Source organism: Saccoglossus kowalevskii, chromosome 5 (assembly GCF_978046115.1).
Source record: "Saccoglossus kowalevskii chromosome 5, keSacKowa6.1, whole genome shotgun sequence".
In the NCBI taxonomy this organism is placed as follows: Eukaryota; Metazoa; Hemichordata; class Enteropneusta; family Harrimaniidae; genus Saccoglossus; species Saccoglossus kowalevskii.
The window spans coordinates 37,101,028-37,123,923 of record NC_140645.1 but is presented as its reverse complement, the minus strand read 5'-3'; the positions used below and the strand labels follow the sequence as shown (position 1 = coordinate 37,123,923).

The 22,896-nt window shown below is 35.3% G+C and overlaps 2 protein-coding genes across 6 annotated transcripts in view; one reads left to right on the top strand and one right to left on the bottom strand.

The window, feature by feature from the left end:
- LOC102806750 (tyrosine-protein kinase JAK2-like) overlaps nucleotides 1-18,217 on the bottom strand; it is a 43,031-nt gene extending 24,814 nt beyond the window's left edge. For 3 of the 4 annotated variants that reach the window (XM_085499387.1, XM_085499388.1, XM_085499389.1), the window contains exons 1-9: nucleotides 18,034-18,217; nucleotides 12,211-12,935; nucleotides 9,451-9,558; nucleotides 9,215-9,372; nucleotides 7,107-7,261; nucleotides 6,567-6,689; nucleotides 5,618-5,880; nucleotides 3,221-3,421; nucleotides 405-556 (exon numbers count right to left, since the gene is read on the bottom strand). In XM_085499387.1, the coding sequence (XP_085355513.1) occupies nucleotides 405-556; nucleotides 3,221-3,421; nucleotides 5,618-5,880; nucleotides 6,567-6,689; nucleotides 7,107-7,261; nucleotides 9,215-9,372; nucleotides 9,451-9,558; nucleotides 12,211-12,924 (1,874 nt within the window). In that variant the 5' untranslated portion in view covers nucleotides 12,925-12,935; nucleotides 18,034-18,217. Of the gene's footprint in view, nucleotides 1-404; nucleotides 557-3,220; nucleotides 3,422-5,617; nucleotides 5,881-6,566; nucleotides 6,690-7,106; nucleotides 7,262-9,214; nucleotides 9,373-9,450; nucleotides 9,559-12,210; nucleotides 12,936-18,033 lie in introns of those variants that run through there. The other variant, XM_085499390.1, reaches the window with a different exon arrangement.
- Nucleotides 18,218-18,452: 235 nt separating this feature from the next.
- On the top strand, nucleotides 18,453-22,656 carry LOC100376269 (ubiquitin-ribosomal protein eL40 fusion protein). 2 transcript variants are annotated; one of them, XM_006817641.3, is made up of 5 exons: nucleotides 18,453-18,535; nucleotides 19,376-19,487; nucleotides 21,509-21,595; nucleotides 22,211-22,313; nucleotides 22,500-22,656. In XM_006817641.3, exons 2-5 carry the CDS (start codon nucleotides 19,385-19,387, stop codon nucleotides 22,591-22,593), a joined length of 387 nt encoding a protein of 128 aa, XP_006817704.1. In that variant the 5' UTR covers nucleotides 18,453-18,535; nucleotides 19,376-19,384; the 3' UTR covers nucleotides 22,594-22,656. The 2 variants fall into 2 exon arrangements, with proteins under 2 accessions (XP_006817704.1, XP_077866203.1); XM_078010077.2 differs by having other exon boundaries at nucleotides 18,484-18,561.
- Nucleotides 22,657-22,896: the final 240 nt, after the last annotated feature.

The following is a 22,896-nucleotide window of genomic DNA, read 5'->3' as shown; positions in this document are numbered from 1 at the left end:
CCTACAATAACTCAAAACCAGCAAATCAAGAAATGAAATCTCTAAAAACCCAAGCATTACAATCTAAGCTAATTATTTATTCTGAGCATGCTCAGTTATTATCTCAGTGGTGTTGGGAGAGGTACATTGTAGTTTTGGATGAAAATCATGAAAAAGACCCACTTAGGATTTTCAGATCTGAAAACAAAAAATTACGTGCATATTCGGCAGAGACTTGTTCATCAACTTGCCAAGTTTCATCAATATCTGCTGCAGAATGAGAAAATGTAAGAGACGTCACAGACGGAAACTGGAAATAAGAATTAATAGTCCACCTTTCAGGCTGTGCTTGAAACAGGGACTAACTAGTTACAGACTTATTGCTGATTAAATTCTTACACCATATGTCATACATGCATACATACCTACTAAGTCTTGCGTCACTTTGTGACTTAAGCGAGTAATATTTGGTACCAAACATTGGATCAGCCAGCTTGACAAATAGACTATCACCCGGTTTACTTGCAACCAGGACATTCTTTGCACAAATGCTTCCATGCACTATGGATTTATCTTCCTGATAATAAAAATTAACTAAATTAATGGAATTACATGTATATTGAACTTTTTTTTATTTGAGTGTTTGCAAGAGGAAGAGTGTGCATCAATTAGATGACCATATAGTGGATTTAGGCAGAGGGTTCTCCGAACCCGCCTATTCACATAGTTCATCCACACCATAGACTCCTGTCAGTCAAAATGACTATTTTAAACTGTAGATATTAATCAGCGATACTGCCAATGATGGAAAGACAGAATCTAGGTCAGGGAAAACCCCATGACCCCAAGATTCTTTTCCCTTACGTCACGAACCACGAGACCGAGGCCATATGGCAGCGCCATTACGGCTGGCTATTTCGAACTGTAGGCAGAGTCAGACCCCGATAGGTGGCGGGTTTTCCGAGCAAACAGACAATGATGAAAGTCTTTTCCCAGTCCGGGACGATACACCACCACTCATCACCTAGCTAAGACCCCAAAAGAGGGTGGTTTCTTACCTCGTCTGTACTGTCCCCGAAGCAAAAAGCCAAAAATGCTGCTACAGTGACAGGGTTCGGTGTGCCCGAGAAAGCTAGACCCAAAACCAAATGTAGGGGATAGTATGGTTTCGAAGTAAAGACCAAAACAGTTCTGCATGAGACCTGGAAACTTCCAAGGAGTGCTGATGGTAGAGAAATCTGTCCGCAAAAATGCTGAGACCGACTTATCGCCTATGCGCAGGGACCCTTGTGGTCGTTCGGGCTGGGTCAGCAACCAGAGTCTGACCTACTACGACGGGACCCAGTCTAAAAGAGGCCCTCCTCAATGGATTGGGTGTTTTTAGGTAGTAGTTGATAAAGACGTTTGCGTTCTCCAGAAGCCTGCCCTCAGAAAATGTTCAAGGGGGGCACCTGACGCTAGCGGGTAGCGTTTGGTCCAGCGGGGGCCCAAAGCATTACCTCCTCCGCAGCTGACCAACGTCCACCCATCAACACCATCTGTGCGCCCTGCACCCCACTCAACACTCGGCCGGACAGGGGGAGCCCGGACTCAAGGGTAAAATCCTTGTACATGTACCGCGCGACGAACCCTGAATGGCTAAAAGCCCTACCCCGAAATCAGAGGCTTGGCTACCAGCATCACTGTTGGCATTCAGTGCCCGAGGTCCCAGAAGAGACCCGGTGCAACTAGCCTGAGCCTTGGCCTCACCCAAATCAGTGAGAGAGTCGCAGCAGGGAATGGGGGATTCCCCGGAAGAGACATGCTTTGAATGCGAGCGATGCTTTTGTGTTTCTTCCTGCTTGCCGACCGAGGGGCTGCAGTGGAGACAGCTTGCTCCGACTGCATCTGATCCACACGGCCTGCCAGGGACGCAATTTGCCCCGACAGTCCTTCGACTAAAGCCCTCATCTCGGAGGCAAATCCGGTGCCGTGCAAGGACGAATCCACAAAGGCCGGTAGCCAGTGAAATCGGGTCAACCACCGCCTGAAAACACAGACTGTGAGGATGCCCTCCGATCAGCAAGGGAGACCGAGAAATATCGATACTTCCACCATCGGGCCTCCTACTCGACATCCCAGTACACAAAGTACCTGTAGCCGAGCGTGAAGACTTTCCACTCATGCCAAACACGGAAGTCACTTTAACCTATTTTTACTGGACGGCGACCTTGCTGTGAAAATACAAGCGACGCGGTCAGTCTCAGCGATTTTGCATGGCTCTGAAAAAAACATCCCAGGCCTCAGAACTCCAGTGAAAAACACACGCCTTCAAGGCAAAAACCTCGAACCCTGCATGCAGCCACAGCAAAAATAGCATTCGATGCGGGTTCTATGCTGGTAAATTCTGATTATAATCACTGCACAGTCGCTTCGAAAAACATTTATCCATTTCTAAATACATTGATAAAGCATAAAATGAACACGACATGCATGAGGGAAGCGAAATACAGTTGGAAAAGATGATGCAACCAAACCAACAAGTGATTAAGTTATGTCCCTGGGTTTCGTTACTTTGTTGTGAAAAATGCTACACACAAAGGGGAAATCGACACGAGGGTAAAATGACAAGGAAAACTTATCCTATCAGCTACAATGTTGGTTACCATGACACAGTAACAACCCAAGCCAAAAACCCGGACAGGAAAAAGCAGGCTCGGCAGGCAGAGCCGCTAAAACTTCATCCCTGTCGATGCGGAGATAAAGATAGAGTAAATAGCCAGCCACAATGGCGCCACCATATGACCTCACGTGGTTCGTGATGTAAGGAAAAAGAATCTTGGGGTCATGGGGCTTCCCCTGACCTAGATTCTATCTCTCCGTCATTGGCAAAAAGTCATTTTGACTGACCGGAGTCTATGGTGGGTAATTGAACGTAGTGAATTTCTTTCTTTCTCTTTCTTACTTATGAAATAGTACATCGTATAATCGGCTAAGCTTACAATATTACAAAACATGTCTATTATATGCATTCATTATTACGATGACTCATGAAGCATAATTTTTTTTAAATTTGATAAATTATGTGGGTTCTATTTTGTAAAAGTGTACAAAAGTTAACAAACAAATCGTTGAAGGACAATGGGTCAAAGGTATTTACAGGATTTCAAAAATTGAGACAGAAAAAATTTTGGATTTCAGAACCAAAATTCTACCTTAATCATTAATTTTAATTTGATGGTATTGATTTCAAAAGTCTCACCAGGTACTCCAATGCTTCAGCAACTTGAATGGCTGTGAGGAATAACTCCTCAATCTTGATGTCTGTAAGACCACTCAGATATGTATTCAATGAACCATACTGCACATACTCCATTACCATCATGTAGTTACGCACACCGTAAATTCTCACGATGTGCGGATTATCTAAGAACATAATACTGTCAGCAATACTAAAGAACACCTGTAAATAGAACATAATACTGTCAGCAATACTAAAGAACACATGTAAACAGAACATAATACTGTCAGCAATACTAAAGAACACATGTAAATAGAACATAATACTGTCAGCAATACTGAAGAACACCTGTAAACAGAACATAATACTGTCAACAATACTGAAGAACACATGTAAATAGAACATTATACTGTCAGCAATACTAAAGAACACATGTAAATAGAACATAATACTGTCAGCAATACTAAAGAACACATGTAAATAGAACATTATACTGTCAACAATACTAAAGAACACATGTAAATAGAACATAATACTGTCAGCAATACTAAAGAACACATGTAAATAGAACATTATACTGTCAGCAATACTAAAGAACACATGTAAATAGAACATTATACTGTCAGCAATACTAAAGAACACATGTAAATAGAACATTATACTGTCAGCAATACTAAAGAACACATGTAAATAGAACATTATACTGTCAGCAATACTAAAGAACACATGTAAATAGAACATAATACTGTCAGCAATACTAAAGAACACATGTAAATAGAACATAATACTGTCAGCAATACTAAAGAACACATGTAAATAGAACATTATACTGTCAGCAATACTAAAGAACACATGTAAATAGAACATTATACTGTCAGCAATACTAAAGAACACATGTAAATAGAACATAATACTGTCAGCAATACTAAAGAACACATGTAAATAGAACATTATACTGTCAGCAATACTAAAGAACACATGTAAATAGAACATTATACTGTCAGCAATACTAAAGAACACATGTAAATAGAACATTATACTGTCAGCAATACTAAAGAACACATGTAAATAGAACATTATACTGTCAGCAATACTAAAGAACACCTGTAAACAGAACATAATACTGTCAACAATACTGAAGAACACATGTAAATAGAACATTATACTGTCAGCAATACTAAAGAACACATGTAAATAGAACATATTACTGTCAGCAATACTAAAGAACACATGTAAATAGAACATTATACTGTCAGCAATACTAAAGAACACATGTAAATAGAACATAATACTGTCAGCAATACTAAAGAACACCTGTAAATAGAACATTATACTGTCAGCAATACTAAAGAACACATGTAAATAGAACATTATACTGTCAACAATACTAAAGAACACATGTAAATAGAACATAATACTGTCAGCAATACTAAAGAACACATGTAAATAGAACATTATACTGTCAGCAATACTAAAGAACACATGTAAATAGAACATTATACTGTCAACAATACTGAAGAACACATGTAAATAGAACATTATACTGTCAGCAATACTAAAGAACACATGTAAATAGAACATTATACTGTCAACAATACTAAAGAACACATGTAAATAGAACATAATACTGTCAGCAATACTAAAGAACACATGTAAATAGAACATTATACTGTCAGCAATACTAAAGAACACATGTAAATAGAACATTATACTGTCAACAATACTGAAGAACACATGTAAATAGAACATTATACTGTCAGCAATACTAAAGAACACATGTAAATAGAACATTATACTGTCAGCAATACTAAAGAACACCTGTAAATAGAACATAATACTGTCAGCAATACTGAAGAACACATGTAAATAGAACATTATACTGTCAGCAATACTAAAGAACACATGTAAATAGAACATAATACTGTCAGCAATACTAAAGAACACCTGTAAATAGAACATAATACTGTCAGCAATACTGAAGAACACATGTAAATAGAACATTATACTGTCAGCAGTACTAAAGAACACATGTAAATAGAACATTATACTGTCAGCAATACTAAAGAACACATGTAAATAGAACATAATACTGTCAGCAATACTAAAGAACACATGTAAATAGAACATAATACTGTCAGCAATACTAAAGAACACATGTAAATAGAACATTATACTGTCAGCAATACTGAAGAACACATGAGTGTTTTGTATTAAATTTATTTTCACTGATTTCTTGCAAGTTAAATGTGAAATATAAGAAAAAAATATATTCGCTGAATTTTATTTTCACTGAATCATTCCTTAAGCAAAAATAGCGAAAATAAATTCCAAGGAAAATAAAGTATTTTACAGTACATTATCCTGTAAATCCTTGATGTAATTATACAATCTTTTACAGATTTCATTTTGTATCTTTACCTTTTCATACTTCTTCTCATATTCATGTGATGATATGTACTTTATAGCGACTGATTTTTCTTCATATGTAGTCATATCTGCTGATGTTTTATATTTATACGTCCCTTTGTATATTTCAGTAAAGACTCCTTTTCCAAGAAAATCCAATTTCTTAACATCATCTTCATGTATCCATACACCATTGTTATCTCGTTTAAATCCAGATTTTGGTGAACGCTGAATATCCGGCCCACTACCAGCTCGTCTGACCAATAAGGAGTTCTCTGTAGATTTCATTTAAGAAGATCAACAGAAGTTAATCACAAATACATGGTTTACTAGTACCGGTAGTGAGACTCAATTTAAAAACTTTTTTTCAGAGGAAAACATGTCACTGTCACATTGATAACCAATTTATATTTGAATTTGCTGCATTTTTCAAAGCACAGGTTACTGTAGAATACGTTATTTTTGCTTGGAATTAATTTTCACTATTTTCGATGAAGGAATGATTCAGTGAAAATAAAATCCAATGAATATATTATTTTCTCTATATTTTACATTCAAAAATCAGTGACAATAAATTCCATACAAAACACCCAAAAAGTCTATTTAGCGAAAATAAATTCCAGCTAAAATAATGTATTTTACAGTAGTATAAACTTTGCACTAAGAACTCCCTTTTATAATGACAATCCATTTCACAGCTCTCCACTTATGTGCTCTATTTCATACAGTTTGTTTCAATCAAAGTTACATTGTCTTAGAAAAATCATCCATGTGTGTGTCTAATGTATATCCTTCAATGACATTTTTTTATGACATCTGGGTGCACCATTGAACAGATGAATCAATGCATGAATGAATGAACAGACAGAACACAATCCCTATACCCTTAAACTGTGTCTAAAGTGATACACATGCCTGTACTGAACATCAATTGTAATTTGTAATGAAACACATCATTCACCTTTGGGGTCTGGATATACACCAATTTTCAATGGCACATCAAGATCTTCATTAGACTCTCTATATGCTTCTATCAATTCTTTCAAGGATGAAAACTTCATGTCTGTGAGGCCCACTTGATTATCTGAAAAGATAGAATGGTTTAAATATGGATACAGGCTATATGGTATTGGTAAAGGTCTAGGGTATGGTAAACCTATGTAGGGTATGAGTAAAAGAAGGTGCTGACTGAACAACTGCTGCAAATGATTTTATTTTGAAATTGAATTTCTTTTTTTACAGTTCAATGTTCAATTGACAAACACTTACTCCAGCGAAATTAACCATCATTAAATGTGTATATCACATTATGCATGGAAATATCTAATAAATACTTTTCTGCTTGTCGAATCCCGTTCAATGTTTTAAGGCCGGCACTACAATGCTGAGTTTTTTTGTTTTTACGTTCAATTTCACACTTACACGCTATGAACAGAAAATGGGTTATTGTATGGTTGTTCCTGCTGTTGGAATCGAAAATTGAGCCATAGACATAACTCACCTGAATCAACGTTAATCAGAAAATTCTTTATATGATTGTCGTAACACAAATTAAGAATGAAACTCCCAAGTTTGCCAGATTCTGGGTTTTGTCTGATTAAATAGGTGCCATTACACAATCTTGCATCTTTCAACTTTGCTTCAGCAACTTGTCTCCTAGAATGAAGAATAAACATTTGTCAAACCACTGAAAATGACCTTATGACTCCTGACCCCTGAACGTCCTGACACTAAAATGCCTACACTAGTAATAATACTGTTAATAGCGTAGTGCTAAAATAATACTTACGTTATAAGTCCATGACACCTTGCTAGGTTAATAGCGTAGTGCTAAAATAATACTTACGATATCGGTCCATGACACCTTGCTAGGTCAATAGCGTAGTGCTAAAATAATACATACGATATCAGTCCATGACACCTTGCTAGGTTAATAGCGTAGTGCTAAAATAATACATACGATATCGGTCCATGACACCTTGCTAGGTTAATAGCGTAGTGCTAAAATAATACTTACGATATCAGTCCATGACACCTTGCTAGGTTAATAGCGTAGTGCTAAAATAATACATACGATATCGGTCCATGACACCTTGCTAGGTCAATAGCGTAGTGCTAAAATAATACTTACGTTATAAGTCCATGACACCTTGCTAGGTTAATAGCGTAGTGCTAAAATAATACTTAGGATATCGGTCCATGACACCTTGCTAGGTTAATAGTGTAGTACTAAAATAATACTTACGATATCAGTCCATGACACCTTGCTAGGTTAATAGCGTAGTGCTAAAATAATACTTACGATATAAGTCCATGACACCTTGCTAGGTCAATAGCGTAGTGCTAAAATAATACTTACGATATCGGCCCATGACACCTTGCTAGGTTAATAGCATAGTACTAAAATAATACTTACGATATAAGTCCATGACACCTTGCTAGGTTAATAGCGTAGTGCTAAAATAATACTTACGATATTGGTCCATGACACCTTGCTAGGTTAATAGTGTAGTACTAAAATAATACTTACGATATCGGTCCATGACACCTTGCTAGATTAATAGCGTAGTGCTAAAATAATAATTACGATATCAGTCCATGACACCTTGCTAGGTTAATAGCGTAGTGCTAAAATAATACTTACGATATTGGTCCATGACACCTTGCTAGGTTAATAGCGTAGTGCTAAAATAATACTTACGATATCGGTTCATGACACCTTGCTAGGTTAATAGCGTAGTACTAAAATAATACTTAAGATATCGGTCCATGACACCTTGCTAGGTTAATAGCGTAGTACAAAATAATACTTAAGGTATCGGTCCATGACACCTTGCTAGGTTAATAGCGTAGTGCTAAAATAATAATTACGATATCAGTCCATGACACCTTGCTAGGTTAATAGCGTAGTGCTAAAATAATACTTAAGGTATCGGTCCATGACACCTTGCTAGGTTAATAGCGTAGTGCTAAAATAATAATTACGATATCAGTCCATGACACCTTGCTAGGTTAATAGCGTAGTGCTAAAATAATACTTACGATATCGGTCCATGACACCTTGCTAGGTTAATAGCGTAGTGCTAAAATAATAATTACGATATCAGTCCATGACACCTTGCTAGGTTAATAGCGTAGTGCTATAATACTTATGATATCGTTCCATGACACCTTGCTAAGTTAATAGCGTAGTGCTAAAATAATACTTACGATATCGGTCCATGACACCTTGCTAGGTCAATAGTGTAGTACTAAAATAATACTTACGATATCGTTCTATGACACCTTGCTAGGTTAATAGCGTAGTACAAAAATAATACTTACGATATCGTTCCATGACACCTTGCTAGGTTAATAGCGTAGTGCTAAAATAATACTTACGATATCGGTTCATGACACCTTGCTACGTTAATAGCGTAGTACTAAAATAATACTTAAGATATCGGTCCATGACACCTTGCTAGGTTAATAGCGTAGTACAAAAATAATACTTAAGGTATCGGTCCATGACACCTTGCTAGGTTAATAGCGTAGTACAAAAATAATACTTACCATATCGTTCCATGACACCTTGCTAGGTTAATAGCGTAGTACAAAAATAATACTTACGATATCGGTCCATGACACCTTGCTTCTAGAAGATTGCCCAGCATTGGTGACTTGTACTCATCACAAAGAAAATGGTAATAATCGACAAGTAACCGATAGTAACCATCTAACAGACTAATCAATGATTCCGCCTGCTCACTCTCCATTTCACAGGATCTCTAAAAATAACAAAACAATTTGTTATAAAAAGTATATATTGAAATCTGATTTTGATGAGATTTAAGTGTCTTACTTACAATTGGTTGTCCTTTACGCAAGTTAATTGTGACATCAATTTTACCATTCAATCTTGTATGAACTGCCATTACATCAGTTATATCACAGAAATCAAACGTTCTCACCAACTACAAAGAAATAATGTAAAAAATGTTAATATATCCTTGAAATACCAGCACATGTCAAAGGTCATGGGTGAAGCACTCATTTAAGATCAAAAGTTATGGGTGGGGCACTCATCTAAGCACAAATGAGAGTCAAATATTCTAGGTGCAGAATATGAATAGTCAAAGAACAAATAAAACATTGCAAAGGTCATGCAGAAATTCAGTTGTCTTAAAATTAGCTTACAACATTTTGTCCAAAATGTCAACTAGCATTTCTAATTATTTGCCATATTTTAGGTGCAAAACAGAAAATTTAACAGAAAAAATTTAGGCTCTTTGTCTGAAATGTTTGAAGAAATTTAGAACATTTTGAACCCAAAACAGAATCACAGTTCAAGAATGTACACGTAGAACACATATGCATTGCATAACAAAACATGACAACAATAATGTTTGAAGAATAAAAATTGAGATTTTATAAAAATTACCAGACACTAACAAATTCAAAGTACAATTTACAAAAGCACATATGCTACTAATAGAGTAAATACAGTATAGTGATGGAAAGTCTAAGATTCTAAACAACAACTATTTAATTTTAGATACAAGTACAGATTGAAACCATCTTAAAATGTAGTTATGCATGTTTGTAGAGTACATTCACCTTGGGATAGCTTTCTATAATTATTTAATATAACAGAAATAATTTTAATTTCAGTTTATTTTTTATTTGTATTTGTATTTAAATTCAAAACAGGAGGATGTGTGAAGGGGTTGTCTAAAAAAACCCGGAACCGGAACATGAAATTAAAAATATTTCGACATACAGGTTGTTGAATATAAGTAATATTGCATTATTGAACTTAGCTTGTATATTATTAATATTATTTATTTTATTATAATCGCAATTTGTAGTTGTGGGTACACTCATTCTAATAATGTGGATGAAATAATAGGCAGAAAGCGCATGTTTACGATGTTTCCGCTTGAGGGCGCACTTCACGTCTTGGGTCGATGTGTTACACTTAAGTTCTGTGACGCCCTTGTTGCTTCAAAATATTTTTAATTTTACGTTCCGGTTCCGGTTCTAGTTCCAGGTTTTTTGGACAACCGTGTGAAGGTGCTCTCATACATGTAGTCTGATTTTCTTTTCTATACAAATTTAAACAAGGTGGCAACATTTCAGTTTGCATTGAATCTTGATTACTTCTTTATTGCAGTTGTTTATTATTAAATTTGCAATTCCATTTCTAACAGAATTCACTCAATGTAATTTGTTATTTCTACTGCTGACATTCAGAAACATGCAAAAAGAACAACAACATACTGTAGAATACTTTATTTTCGCTTGGAATTTATTTTTGCTATTTTCGCTGAAGCGATGATTCCGTGAAAATAAAATCCAGCGAATATACTTTTTTTTCTATATTTCACATTAAACTCATCAAAAATCAGTGAAAATAAATTCCATACAAAACGCCCAAAAAGCCTTTTCAGCGAAAATTAATTCCAGCAAAAATAAAGTATTCCACAGTAAATTAATTGTGTTGTCTTGTTTTGTTGTGGAATAAAGCAAATGTGTATCACATTGAGGTCATGCAGCGTTACTTCTATATTCACAGACTCAGATGGCTTAGTCTTTTCCACGAAACGAAACAAAGCGAAACCCTAACCCTAATCCCAATCTTAAATTTTGAACAACTTCAAACATCGCCACGTCACAGAAATAAATTTGTCGAGAATATTTAGTTTCCACCTCTTTTCCGCCTACTTTGCAGCTTGATTCATTTGTGTTGACATGACGTGACAGCCATTTTGGAATTGTTGAACAATGATGGCGCTATTCATTTCGTGTTTCATTTCGTGTTTCGTGTGAGTTAGGGTTAGGGTTAGTGTTTCGTTTGGTTTCGTTTCGTTTCGTGGATAAGACTAAGCTGACTCAGATTAGTATGTCCTTTGATTCAGTAAACATGATTCACCAATACGATTTTCAGGATTTATTATGCCAATCATTACCTCTTAAAAAGATTGATTATTTCCATAAAACTGTTTTAATAATTTATACAGTAATCATATAATTTAATTTAGTTACTTGAATTCATAAACACTTGTTGCTCATTATTACTTTTATTCAGTGTCTGGCAATCTTTGCATTGATGACAACTCTGTATTTTCTATTCATAGTACACAGTCAGACTTATTTCAAATCACAAATACAATGTACAACTTGTGAATCCCAAATCTTTAACTTCATGTATCTGATTTGAATCTCATTCTAATTATACAATAGTAATGGTTTTAATGGGTTTTCAAAGGTGATTAAGGGTTAAAATCATAAAATGAACCAACTTCAGATATTCAGATTTGGGGGAAAAATGACAGAGAACTTAATTAAGACATAATTGTTCATCAACATGCAAAGTTTTATTGATATCTGCTGCAGAAGTTCTGAGAAAATGTTACATTCATACAGACAGACAGATGTCAATCCATTAGTCCCTTTCAGACTGCGGTTGAACAGGAACCAAAAAAGATCTGGAGAGGGCATCTTGCATGTTAATATGTATGGATGTGTTACCCTCTAGGGTACATGTATTGTTATATATATATATATATTTAGTAGATATTTTGTGGTCAATTGTGCTCACTATGATTCCCTGGAAAGTAGCTTACCTTTCCATCAGTGATCTCTACACCATTATCTCCACTGACTTTAATCTTTTGAGTCCCATTCTGAAATATTTCCATGCCTAGATTATCATGTTTCTTTTCAAAGTGTGCTATATAGGTACGTTTAAGGTCAGCAACCTGCCAGCTAGACTGCGCAAACTCACACAAACCTTCCTTAATTCGTTTCTTCAGAGTCTTCTTCTTGAACACCCAATCTAATCGTGCTGGTAGTGGATATGGTAGATAATTTTTATAGTTTACTTTCTTCATGATAATGTTTTTATTGATGTCGTTTTCAAGCGCGTAGCGCATCATATCCATCACCGTCAATCCCATGACCTCTTGATCTTCAAAGATGTCCCATGAACGACCTTGAAGAAAGTCAGCTCGACACTGATGGTAGTAGTATTCCATTGCAGCTATACCTAATCCAGTGCAGTCTTTATCACGATTGAATTGGTAGCGTAAACGGAACCATAAATCCATTTTCCCTTCTATCTTCCGACTCGGACTAAGCCATGATACGTCATCTTTTGTCGCCAGTTGAAATGAGGTAATGTCTCTATTTGACAACACACATGTATGATACTTGATTTTAGCAGCTACTATATAGCAGAGTTTTTCGGCCGTTAATCCATTTAAATTATAGAATTGTAATGGCTCTGCTGAATTATATAGATACACTCGTACAGTGTTATGTGGAATATAGCTAGCCATTGTGCTGTTCTCTGAAACATGAAATGAAAATAAAAAAAAAATTAGAAAGAATTTCCATGTGCTGTGGAAATTGGAAGCAAGAAACAGATATAGGAAATATATAAATAAATTACAAATTTGAGATTAGATTACAGTGTTCTCCCCAGGATGTAAACAGCGTGGTGGTCCCGCCACAGTGCTTCTCTTTGCCGCCACACCGGTCTGACACCGCCACGGTGATTAGCAAGGCCGCCACAGTGCTTTTTTCATTGGGGATCTCGTCACGCTGGTCGGCCCGACCAGGACTATTGTCATATTGTTATTATACTTGCATGCCAACCGACACGCATCCTGTCAGTTGTGGATAATAATTTGTAAACAATAGACATAGTCGCGCGATGTGGTAGCGTCTTTAAACAATACAAGTCAATTTTGTAAAATTAGCACCTCTTTGTAAGTAAATACTTTCTGATGATAGACGCAGTCTTTAGATTGAAAGCTAAAATTCTTTCAAAATCAATTCCAACCCGATGTAACATGGGAAAAGCGGAGTTCACGATCAGTTTACAAGAATAAACAAAGTGTTTTATTGCGTGATTGGGTAAAATACATTTGAACTGTTATCATCGTGAATCATGTAAAAACTCTTCTTTCAAGACTTCTTTTACCTTTTAAAAATTGCTAATCGCCTCTTTCGAAAACCACCATGCAGTTTTCATCTGAAATCCACACCTACACATCGTTCTACGACATCGCTATACTTCCGCAATGTAATTTTTATGATCACGATCATTCGGAAAACTTCAGGTTCTACCGGCATTACCATGCGGCATTCTGATTGGTTAATGGCGTTTTTGACCCACAGGGTCAAAGGACATGAATGCGTCATAACTATCATGGTGGGTCTGTGTGATCGAGTGATCAAAAATAATTTCTCTCGTTAAAACTAGTTCAAATTTTACGTTTTTTTCGTATAAAAAAAAGAAGTATTTAATTTTTGCATGGCATCATGACTGAGTAAGAGAAATTATTGGTATAACCGGTGTATAACATTGCAAAGTAAGCTATGTCACGTCGTAACTTCGATGATCGTTTGGAAGTGCTATTTGTTCGTTCACTAATACTGTAAATGTAAACGTTGTAGAAGCTGATGGTCGGAATATTAACCAGCAATTCGCCAAATAATTACGTGGTCGATTTTTTGAAGGAGAATTTTGTAATAAATAAGATCATGAAAGTCGTGAACATAATCCTGACTGAAACGTTTCAAATGAGTTTCATTTAACCTTTTAGAATTTATTTGTTTCCTTTTTATTTTTAGTCTGCAGCATTTGCATTTCGAGAATGTTTCATTTTTAAATTCAAACTCTTCTAAATTGTGAAACTTAATATTTTGAACCCCCAAAAAAATATTTGCACTGTGACGGAGCTCATTAATATTACAAAAGTGCCCAAAATAAAAGTGTTTATAACACTGTGAAGCAAATAAATATCTGCCACTTTGTTTTTGAAAATATATGTTGTTTATGTGTGGGTGTAAATGCGCTTTGATCAATTTCTATTATTATGTAAATGATATGCAAATTATATGCAAATTAGGCTGCCACAGTGGTTTAAATTGATATTCATGTTCCTCAATTAATGTTACATGTGCTGTATTAATTTCAACAAGTCATTGAAAATGACAAAGTCCTTGTTAAATTTTTGAAAGTTCTCTTTGTGCTTGTCATATTAAACCGGGGGGGGGGGGGGGGGGGGTCGTGAGCGTGTCCTTGAAACTTGAGTTCCAAGTGGCGTATACAACAGATTGTGTATTTACATCAAAACACATGTTCTGTGTAGTAGTAATATGGCCAAAAATAAAAACAGCCGTTATTCGGCCATCTTTAATCTGATTATGAAACACACTGATACGTATGATGTACATGCCAAATACGAATGAAAATGGTACATAAATTGTGGAAATATAGTAGTAAGGCCAAAAAGTCAGATTGCTGTCAATCGGCCATCCTTGACCAGATTTTGAAACAAATTGTCATGGACATGCATCCTAACATGTATAAAGTACATGTATGTGCCAAATTTGAATGAAAAATGACAGAGCACTTCCAAGATACCGCATAAAAAAACAAAACAAGATGCCTGTCAGTCGACCATCTTCAATCCAATTGCCAAATAAATCGTCATGGACATGTATCCTAACATGTATAATCTATGTACCAAGTTTGAATGACAACTGACAAAGCATGTCCAAAATACAACATTTTCAAAAAACAAGATGGCTTCCAGCCGGCCATATTGAATCGAATCGCTAAACCACTGCATGTCCGAATGGGGACTAATAACCATTATAAAGAAATAAAACATGAATTGTATAAAAATCCCCGATAGTCTGGGAGCTGCTCTAAAAAAATAATGTAAAAATGTAACAATTTTGATGGGATCTACATATAGCTGTATAAATGTTTTCAATATGTTCTCTTATTTCTACATCTAAAGAATGTTTGATTTCAGCCAAATTTTACCCCATATTTTGATAAAAGAAAGCTCCCATATGTTGAAGGTATTGGCGGCATCACGTACAAATAAGGAATACATGTACTTTATTATATATTTATTATATATTTAAAGTAATCACACGCGTTTCTAATAGAGCAAATACACCAATTCAAAATATACATGTAACTGTAAGCAATGATCAGGTTGGTTCCAATTAGCTATGGTTTAATATGTAAAATATATATTTAATTATAAATATTTAATGGAATAATGATCATATATAATGTGATACATCGCCAGTTGCATGTCCCTATCTGCAACAGTACTTAAGATATTATAGTTATGCATATTATTGAGGTCACATAACCATATATAGTCATCTAAACATCTTTGTACCATGATTCATTAAAATCTGTTGAATGGTACTTGAGAAACAAGTGAAAATGCTTAAAATTTGCTAATTATTATTTAAATTAGGTCATTAATATGCATGGTTTCAAACAACCAATCAGGTCTGTGCATTATCCTGGAGCATCTGTGTTTCAAGATTCATTGAAATTCGTTGAAATGATTTTTGAGAATTAAATGAAAATGCTAATTAATATGCAGATTAGTTCATTAATTTGCACAGGATTTCAACCAAAAACTAATCAGGTCTGTGCAATATCCTGGGGCATCTATGTACTACGTTTCATTGAAATGTAATGATTAGTAGTTGAAATATCAGCAGAAAGTCAAAAAATATACAAATTAGGTCATTAATATACATGAATATTAACCCAAAACATATAAAGTCTGTGCATTGTCATATGACATCGTTATAATGAAATGCAAATAAATTTCAACTTAGTTTCAACGTAAATGAATGATTCCGGTTGCATATTAAACATTCGATGCTGGAGAATATCTACCTAATAGGTCAAATCACTAATTAACCGATCAAAATGATGGATGGTACCAACATGTTCAAATTATCATACTAATGATACTATGTTAATGTTATTGAATGCAACATGTAGAAGATTTGCCGATGTTGTAGTGCGATCTTTTTGATTGGATTTTGTTTCAATTATTACTATATCTAGAAAACAGTGTATACATGTAATAGCAATGTACATAGAAGTACACAAGTCAGACCAGATTTTAGCACATCTTGGGTGCGAACCAATTAATTTCACACATCGCCACGCACATGACAATTGGTTATTTCTCGCAGTGTCCATTCTTAGGACGACTGAATTGCATGGATGTATTTAGTAAAAAAGAAATAATAATTAGACCACAATGCAATTGAGTAACTGTAGAAGTTCACTCATTCACGTAATTATTGTTTGAAAATGACCTGGTTTATCCAGAATGGAAGCAAGATATACTGAATGATAATCGTAACTGATAACAGCCATGATACTAAATGTGATCATGACACGATTCGGACCACGAATAAATCTACGGTAATCCCGATATTTCTTGGCAACAAATGCACTCCAGTACAGTTGGCATCAACTGGCAATTGACACAAACCCAATTTTCTGCAATTCAGTCTGTCCACATTAACACTGGCTTCCGATTCATCAGAAGAACTTTCACTTTCTGTTAGACATTTTTTACCATTGCCTGCACAGTATGTTGGTTCAAACTGGCATGGCTTTATAACTGTACCATACATGTCAAATTCCATTTTAGTTTCACTTTCATATTTGCTAACACAGGAGTTTTCCATCGAAACAAGGGCGTTGTGGAGAGCTGATACTGTCCCGGGATACTATCAGCGTATACGTGTGATAACGCAACTGTTCAGCCCTCTACGGCCAGATCTCGCCATTGAGAACAGCGACTTGCCACCAACTTAATAACCCATTTTCAAACCCGTGTAATGAAGCAATAAAAGATACATATGACCTATTTTTTTAATTATATTTTATCCAGAGGCATCAGTGAGCATGAATATAACATTAAATCCTAGAGTTTTTCCCCCTTTAATAAAATTATTATAGAGAGATAACAAAGGGTGGTTTATTTACCATCAGGGTTATGCAAAATTGAGTTTATTCAAAGTGGACTTCTACTTAATTTTACTAGTTTATTCAGTTTTGGGGCAGAATCGTAACTCTTTTAGTACCAATTATAAGACTTTGTTCCAGCCAATCAATTGGCTGTAATAGAATAGAATAGAATAGAATAGAATAGAATAGAATAGAATAGAATAGAATAGAATAGAATAGAATAGAATAGAATAGAATAGAATAAGTTAGGCTTAGGGCATAAATAGAATAGAATAGAATAGAATAGAATAGAATAGAATAGAATAGAATAGAATAGAATAGAATAGAATAGAAAATGTTACATTTTTTGTTAAGTCTCAAGTCTAAAAATTTTAACATGTCGGGTTGATGGCGTCACAGAAGTTTGCATTTACATTCAGCATACATGTAATCAAGATACCCTTATATTGCCCAAAGTATACGAGATAAAAGACCACTATTGTTCATGTGTATTCTCACATATTTCCTGGTTGTCATTGTAGAGCTGCCATGATTCATACACAATCGTGAATAAAACAAACAGCACGACGTTTACACGACATGATAATGCTTCATTAAGGTATGTTGTCAGTGTCAACACTTTACTTACCTTTGATATAAGTAAATCGACGCGATATGTCAAGTGGAAGACAGACGTGGAAACAGTCACATTAAAATGTGATGATCCCTAATAGTAACTTAGATGTCGATAGTCTGTAATTGACGTTTTCCATGTTCATATACGAAGAAGGAAACGCAAATACAACAATCCAGGCTCAAACAGGAAATAACAACTTAAACGAAGTTTTAAAAAATTTTAACTTTAGATGGCGCACTTCTAATAAATTGCTATCAAATTCCTCCAGATTACTCCAGGGGTTAATGTATAACTATTAAATGAAAAATGTTTAGCTATGGGGAAGTTAGAATTATCAGAATTATAAAAAATAGTAAATAAAAACAGATGGATGAAAAGAACTGCATTGTAAATAGTTCAACAAATACGCCCTCTACGGTACCTAGTAAGGTTGGTCAAAGGTCAGATCAAGAAACCCGTCCAGTTTCCCGTCCTTTTGATTGACCTGTGTGTGTTGAGTTGGTGTAGGTCTCAGGTTAGTGTAGAAAAAACTGTCAAATTGTGCGTATTTATTGTATTCTGTACAATTTTCATCACAATTCGGTTTTGATTATATCTTTCAGATGTCTCTCTAAATCATTTATTCATTTCTTGCGCTTTGAATGGCATTAATTCCGTATGAAATTAACCCCAAAATAAAGCGAGTGCGACCATATTTATCACAATACAAGATGGCGCCGTTCAGTTCAGTATTTACAGCGTGACAAATGTCAATCAGGGAGTTGAGCCAATCGACCAGCAAACTGTGACATTTTTAGACTTTACAGTCAATGATGAGGTCTTGCACGTGTTCAACTCGTTCTTAGCGATTTCATTACAAGTAATTCCTGAATTACCGGTGTCAACACACTGGGTCCTCATTTAGTGTTGAAATATTGCTTAAAAATCATACTGTCAAAAATGCTGTGGCATTGGTGTAGAATAGGGGTATGTAGTAATCACTTGAAACAATTTTCGTGATACAAATTGTACATACCAAATACTTTACTGTAGCCAGAGCTACATTGTATCTCAGCCCATTTTGTAGACTTGCATCCACCAGCTTGCAATGCAGAAGTGTATTAACAATTAAAAGTCAATGAAAGAACACTATTTTCTCCTATCACATGATAAAAAATGTCGCCATTTGGTAATATTTATTAAACAGTCACAAGAATGAAAAATGAGACAGAAATGACTGGCTTTATGATTTTATCACTGAACTGTATGCAACTCAATAGTTAAGGGTTATCAAACATTACCCCTTTATTGCCCATATATGTCTCCATTGTGGAGTACATGGCTTGGCTAATACAGTTGTATTGATTGTTTGTAGGATTTCATCATGCAGATCTTCGTTAAAACACTGACTGGGAAGACAATAACCCTAGAGGTTGAACCATCAGATACTATTGAAAATGTCAAAGCAAAGATCCAAGACAAAGAAGGTATAATATTGAGTCGATCTGTTTGAAATGAGAACAAGATGGCACCCTGGTAGCATTTTCTCCTCAGCAATATACTTGTGGTGTGTATGATGACTATGTAGCATAACAAGTTGTTCCATCAGATTTGCCATACTGTATTTGCTCTATTAGAAGCACATCTCATTAAAAAATTATCGATATCTCTGATATGTTTATGTTCCAACTATATTACTATAAACAAACTATACCATGGTTTGTTGTATACTGAATTATTAAAATACTTATTTTGGTAATTGATAACCTATTAGCTGCTAATAGAGTAAATACGATAATGCCATTATTTTAGGAAATTAATCACACAGCCCTGTCGCATAGTCCTAAACATTGAATATGTTTTCAGTAAAAAAAATGTGTATGCACTGATAGTGTCAGTGTTCTCCCCTGAAAAATGTCTTAAAGTGGTGGTTAATTTGCATATAATTTTCATATCATTAGCATATGTCTGGAAATAAACAATAACAGGCTTGCGTGGATGAAATTGTGTCTTTATTTTTTAACAAATTTATGTACAAGATTAAATAAATCTGCTGTTGTGTACTTTCTATGTAAAGTTCATTCTTCGGACTTTCATGGAAGCCCAGTGGTCTGCAGCTTTTGAGAGCGCCATGATCCCACTTCGAATGACATGGCCTTCTAAGTTCTTGTGCATCTCCGAGTGTGCGTGTTTATCGATAGCATATTTCGTAATAGTTATACATGGCATAGAATTCCATACCAAAGAACTATTTCTGGATGTTTTTAAGTTGAATTTTCCACATATGTGTCACAGCATTCCTAAAAGATAAGAAATAGGAGCGAATCAATACTTGTATTTAAAAAATATCGTCACGATCAACACGAAAATAAACAAACTGCCGCCATTTTGAAAAGTCGCTAAACTTAAAAATTGCCACGATAAACTTTACCCAACTATTTCAAAACACAATACTAGTATTAGTTACTTTGATAAATCGTAGCCAACAATTTTTGAACTTCCAGAAAGAAGGTCGTTTCCAAAAAAATGTTTCGACGATCGGCAAAAAATGAAGCCATACAAAAATTTACTAAACTAGGTCAAAACTCGCTTCCAAGTAAAACGCTACAAATAAATACTTTTTTTACCTTTGCCATCGGATGTTTCTCTCAGCCACGTATATTTTGTTGTCCATTGTGCATCAAATCTAGAGTTTATTTTTTTGCACTTTTCGTTGTAACATCATCTTGGACACGTTTAGTACCACTGCCGACAGGGGTACCGGTGACCGCGTTGCTGGTGGGTTTATCGCTCGCAACCAGGGGCCCAGCAGGGCGTTCTACGCGGAACCACAACGTAATATTTCTGCTGTTTGACATCGTTGCTTCTTCCAGCCAAATATGCTACTGAGAAAATACTCGCTATTACCCCAATTAAATAGGGCGAAAGTGTTTATTGTCGAAGTACGAAGCTGTATTAGTCCATTGTCTTTGCGTAATCACTGACATGTTTCCATTCACACCTGATTTGGCTCACAGTACCGGACGCTGATGACGCTGACTAACAGATTCGCATGTGTATTAACAAGCTAAAACAAAGAGTAACAGGAAATGCCACAGAGTAGCGGGCAATCTCTCAGAGTAGCGGCATAAATAATGGAGTAGCGGCCCCGCTACGCTAAAACGCTTTGGGGAGAACACTGTATCATGATCAAAGTACCGAAGTCTTGCGCAAATGAGAAACAAGGTTATACATGGAATAAAATTTTATCTCATTTCTTCTCTCCGATCAATGATCTCACTTACAATTCTTTGAGAATCACACAAATTTAATGGAAAAGAAGAATTAATTTTATTTTTTTTTCGCTCTCAATAAAATTGCCTTATAAAAACTCGAGAAACAAGGATTAAAAAAGTCTGGCCGAGATAGAAAAAATAATAGGATCACATTCAGACATTATCCATTTGTTCAGTACAAGATGGTTCTAAAGAATGCCAATAAATTCTGCCATTGTTTTTGTCTGCTGTAGGTATCCCCCCTGATCAACAGAGATTAATCTTTGCTGGTAAACAGTTAGAAGATGGTCGCACACTGTCAGATTACAATATCCAGAAAGGTATGTAGAACTGTTGAATGTATCTACTATACTTATGGCACAAGTATGGTTTTGTACCAGTGAACATTTATTTCACTGTTGGTATTATTTCTAGCATCAGATGTATTCCAAATGCCATATCCCCCATCTGATAAAGATAAATAAGTCTTGGTTTAACAGATTAGATGTTCATCACCCCAAAAAAAGAAAATTCAAACATTAAGTCATATTGTCTCTAAATGTTACTACATATTCCTACTTGCATAAAACAGAAAAATATTATGATCTGTCATGTTCTGCTTTTGGTATTTGTCTAAATGAATACAATTTCGTATGAGCCACCATGGCTAAAACTTTTTCACTCTCAGTGGAAAGCCCAGATAAATTCAAATTTCACTGTAATAAAAATGCTATTTTTGCTGAAGGAATAATATTAAATAAAATATTTTACAGTATTTGAAAAGTTTGTGATTTTTGAGGTGTCAGCCGTGGTAAAATTAAATTGTCAGTCAGGATGGAACAATGTAACTTGACAAATTGTTGGGAGGGGCATTTTAACTGTAAGAAAGGTCTTCCAGTTAGGTAAATTGACTAGTCCATGCATTGCTGAACATTGATGATATGCTTTATCTTCAGAGTCTACACTTCATCTTGTGTTACGTCTACGTGGTGGTATCATTGAACCCAGTTTACGTATGTTGGCACAAAAATACAACTGTGAGAAGATGATCTGTAGAAAGTAAGTCGGTTGCATTTTGAATTTCAAAATCTTGTTTTGGTGCATGTGCTGCTGCAATGCATGACTGAATAAGAATTGGGTTGCTGATTGTATCTACTGTATGTCACCATAAATAAAACACCCGATTATGTGGCTGTATAAAACCACACCTGCCTTAACTCTTTTCTATTCTTTTTTTTCCCACAGGTGTTATGCACGTCTACATCCCCGTGCCACCAATTGTCGCAAGAAGAAATGTGGCCACACAAACAACCTGCGTCCCAAAAAGAAGCTTAAATAAACATTTACTTTGCTTCTTTGTGAGTTGAAATTAAATGTAATAAAGAATTAATATTTGGTTGAATTCTTTGCATCCAAGTCTTGTATTTTAAAGTGTAACTTAATTGGGCCAATTGACTTTTTTTTGTGTGCAAAATTTATTTATAAACATTATGAAAAAAAAATCAAGTGAAAAGGGTATATAAATTGGGTAAACAGTCAAATGATATTCCAAAATCGGGCACGCTCCTCTTCTCCCTTCACCTTAGAGTTTTTTCCGGCATTACGAGTGTTGCCAAAATGGCGCCACCAACGGGACCATAAA

Excerpts from the sequence above, each read along its gene's own strand:
- LOC100376269 (XM_006817641.3), top strand. The coding sequence starts at position 19,385 with ATGCAGATCTTCGTTAAAACACTGACTGGGAAGACAATAACCCTAGAG. Across the intron at positions 19,488-21,508 it reads AAAGATCCAAGACAAAGAAG|GTATCCCCCCTGATCAACAG; the intron begins GTATAATATTGA and ends TGTCTGCTGTAG. Across the intron at positions 21,596-22,210 it reads AGATTACAATATCCAGAAAG|AGTCTACACTTCATCTTGTG; the intron begins GTATGTAGAACT and ends CTTTATCTTCAG.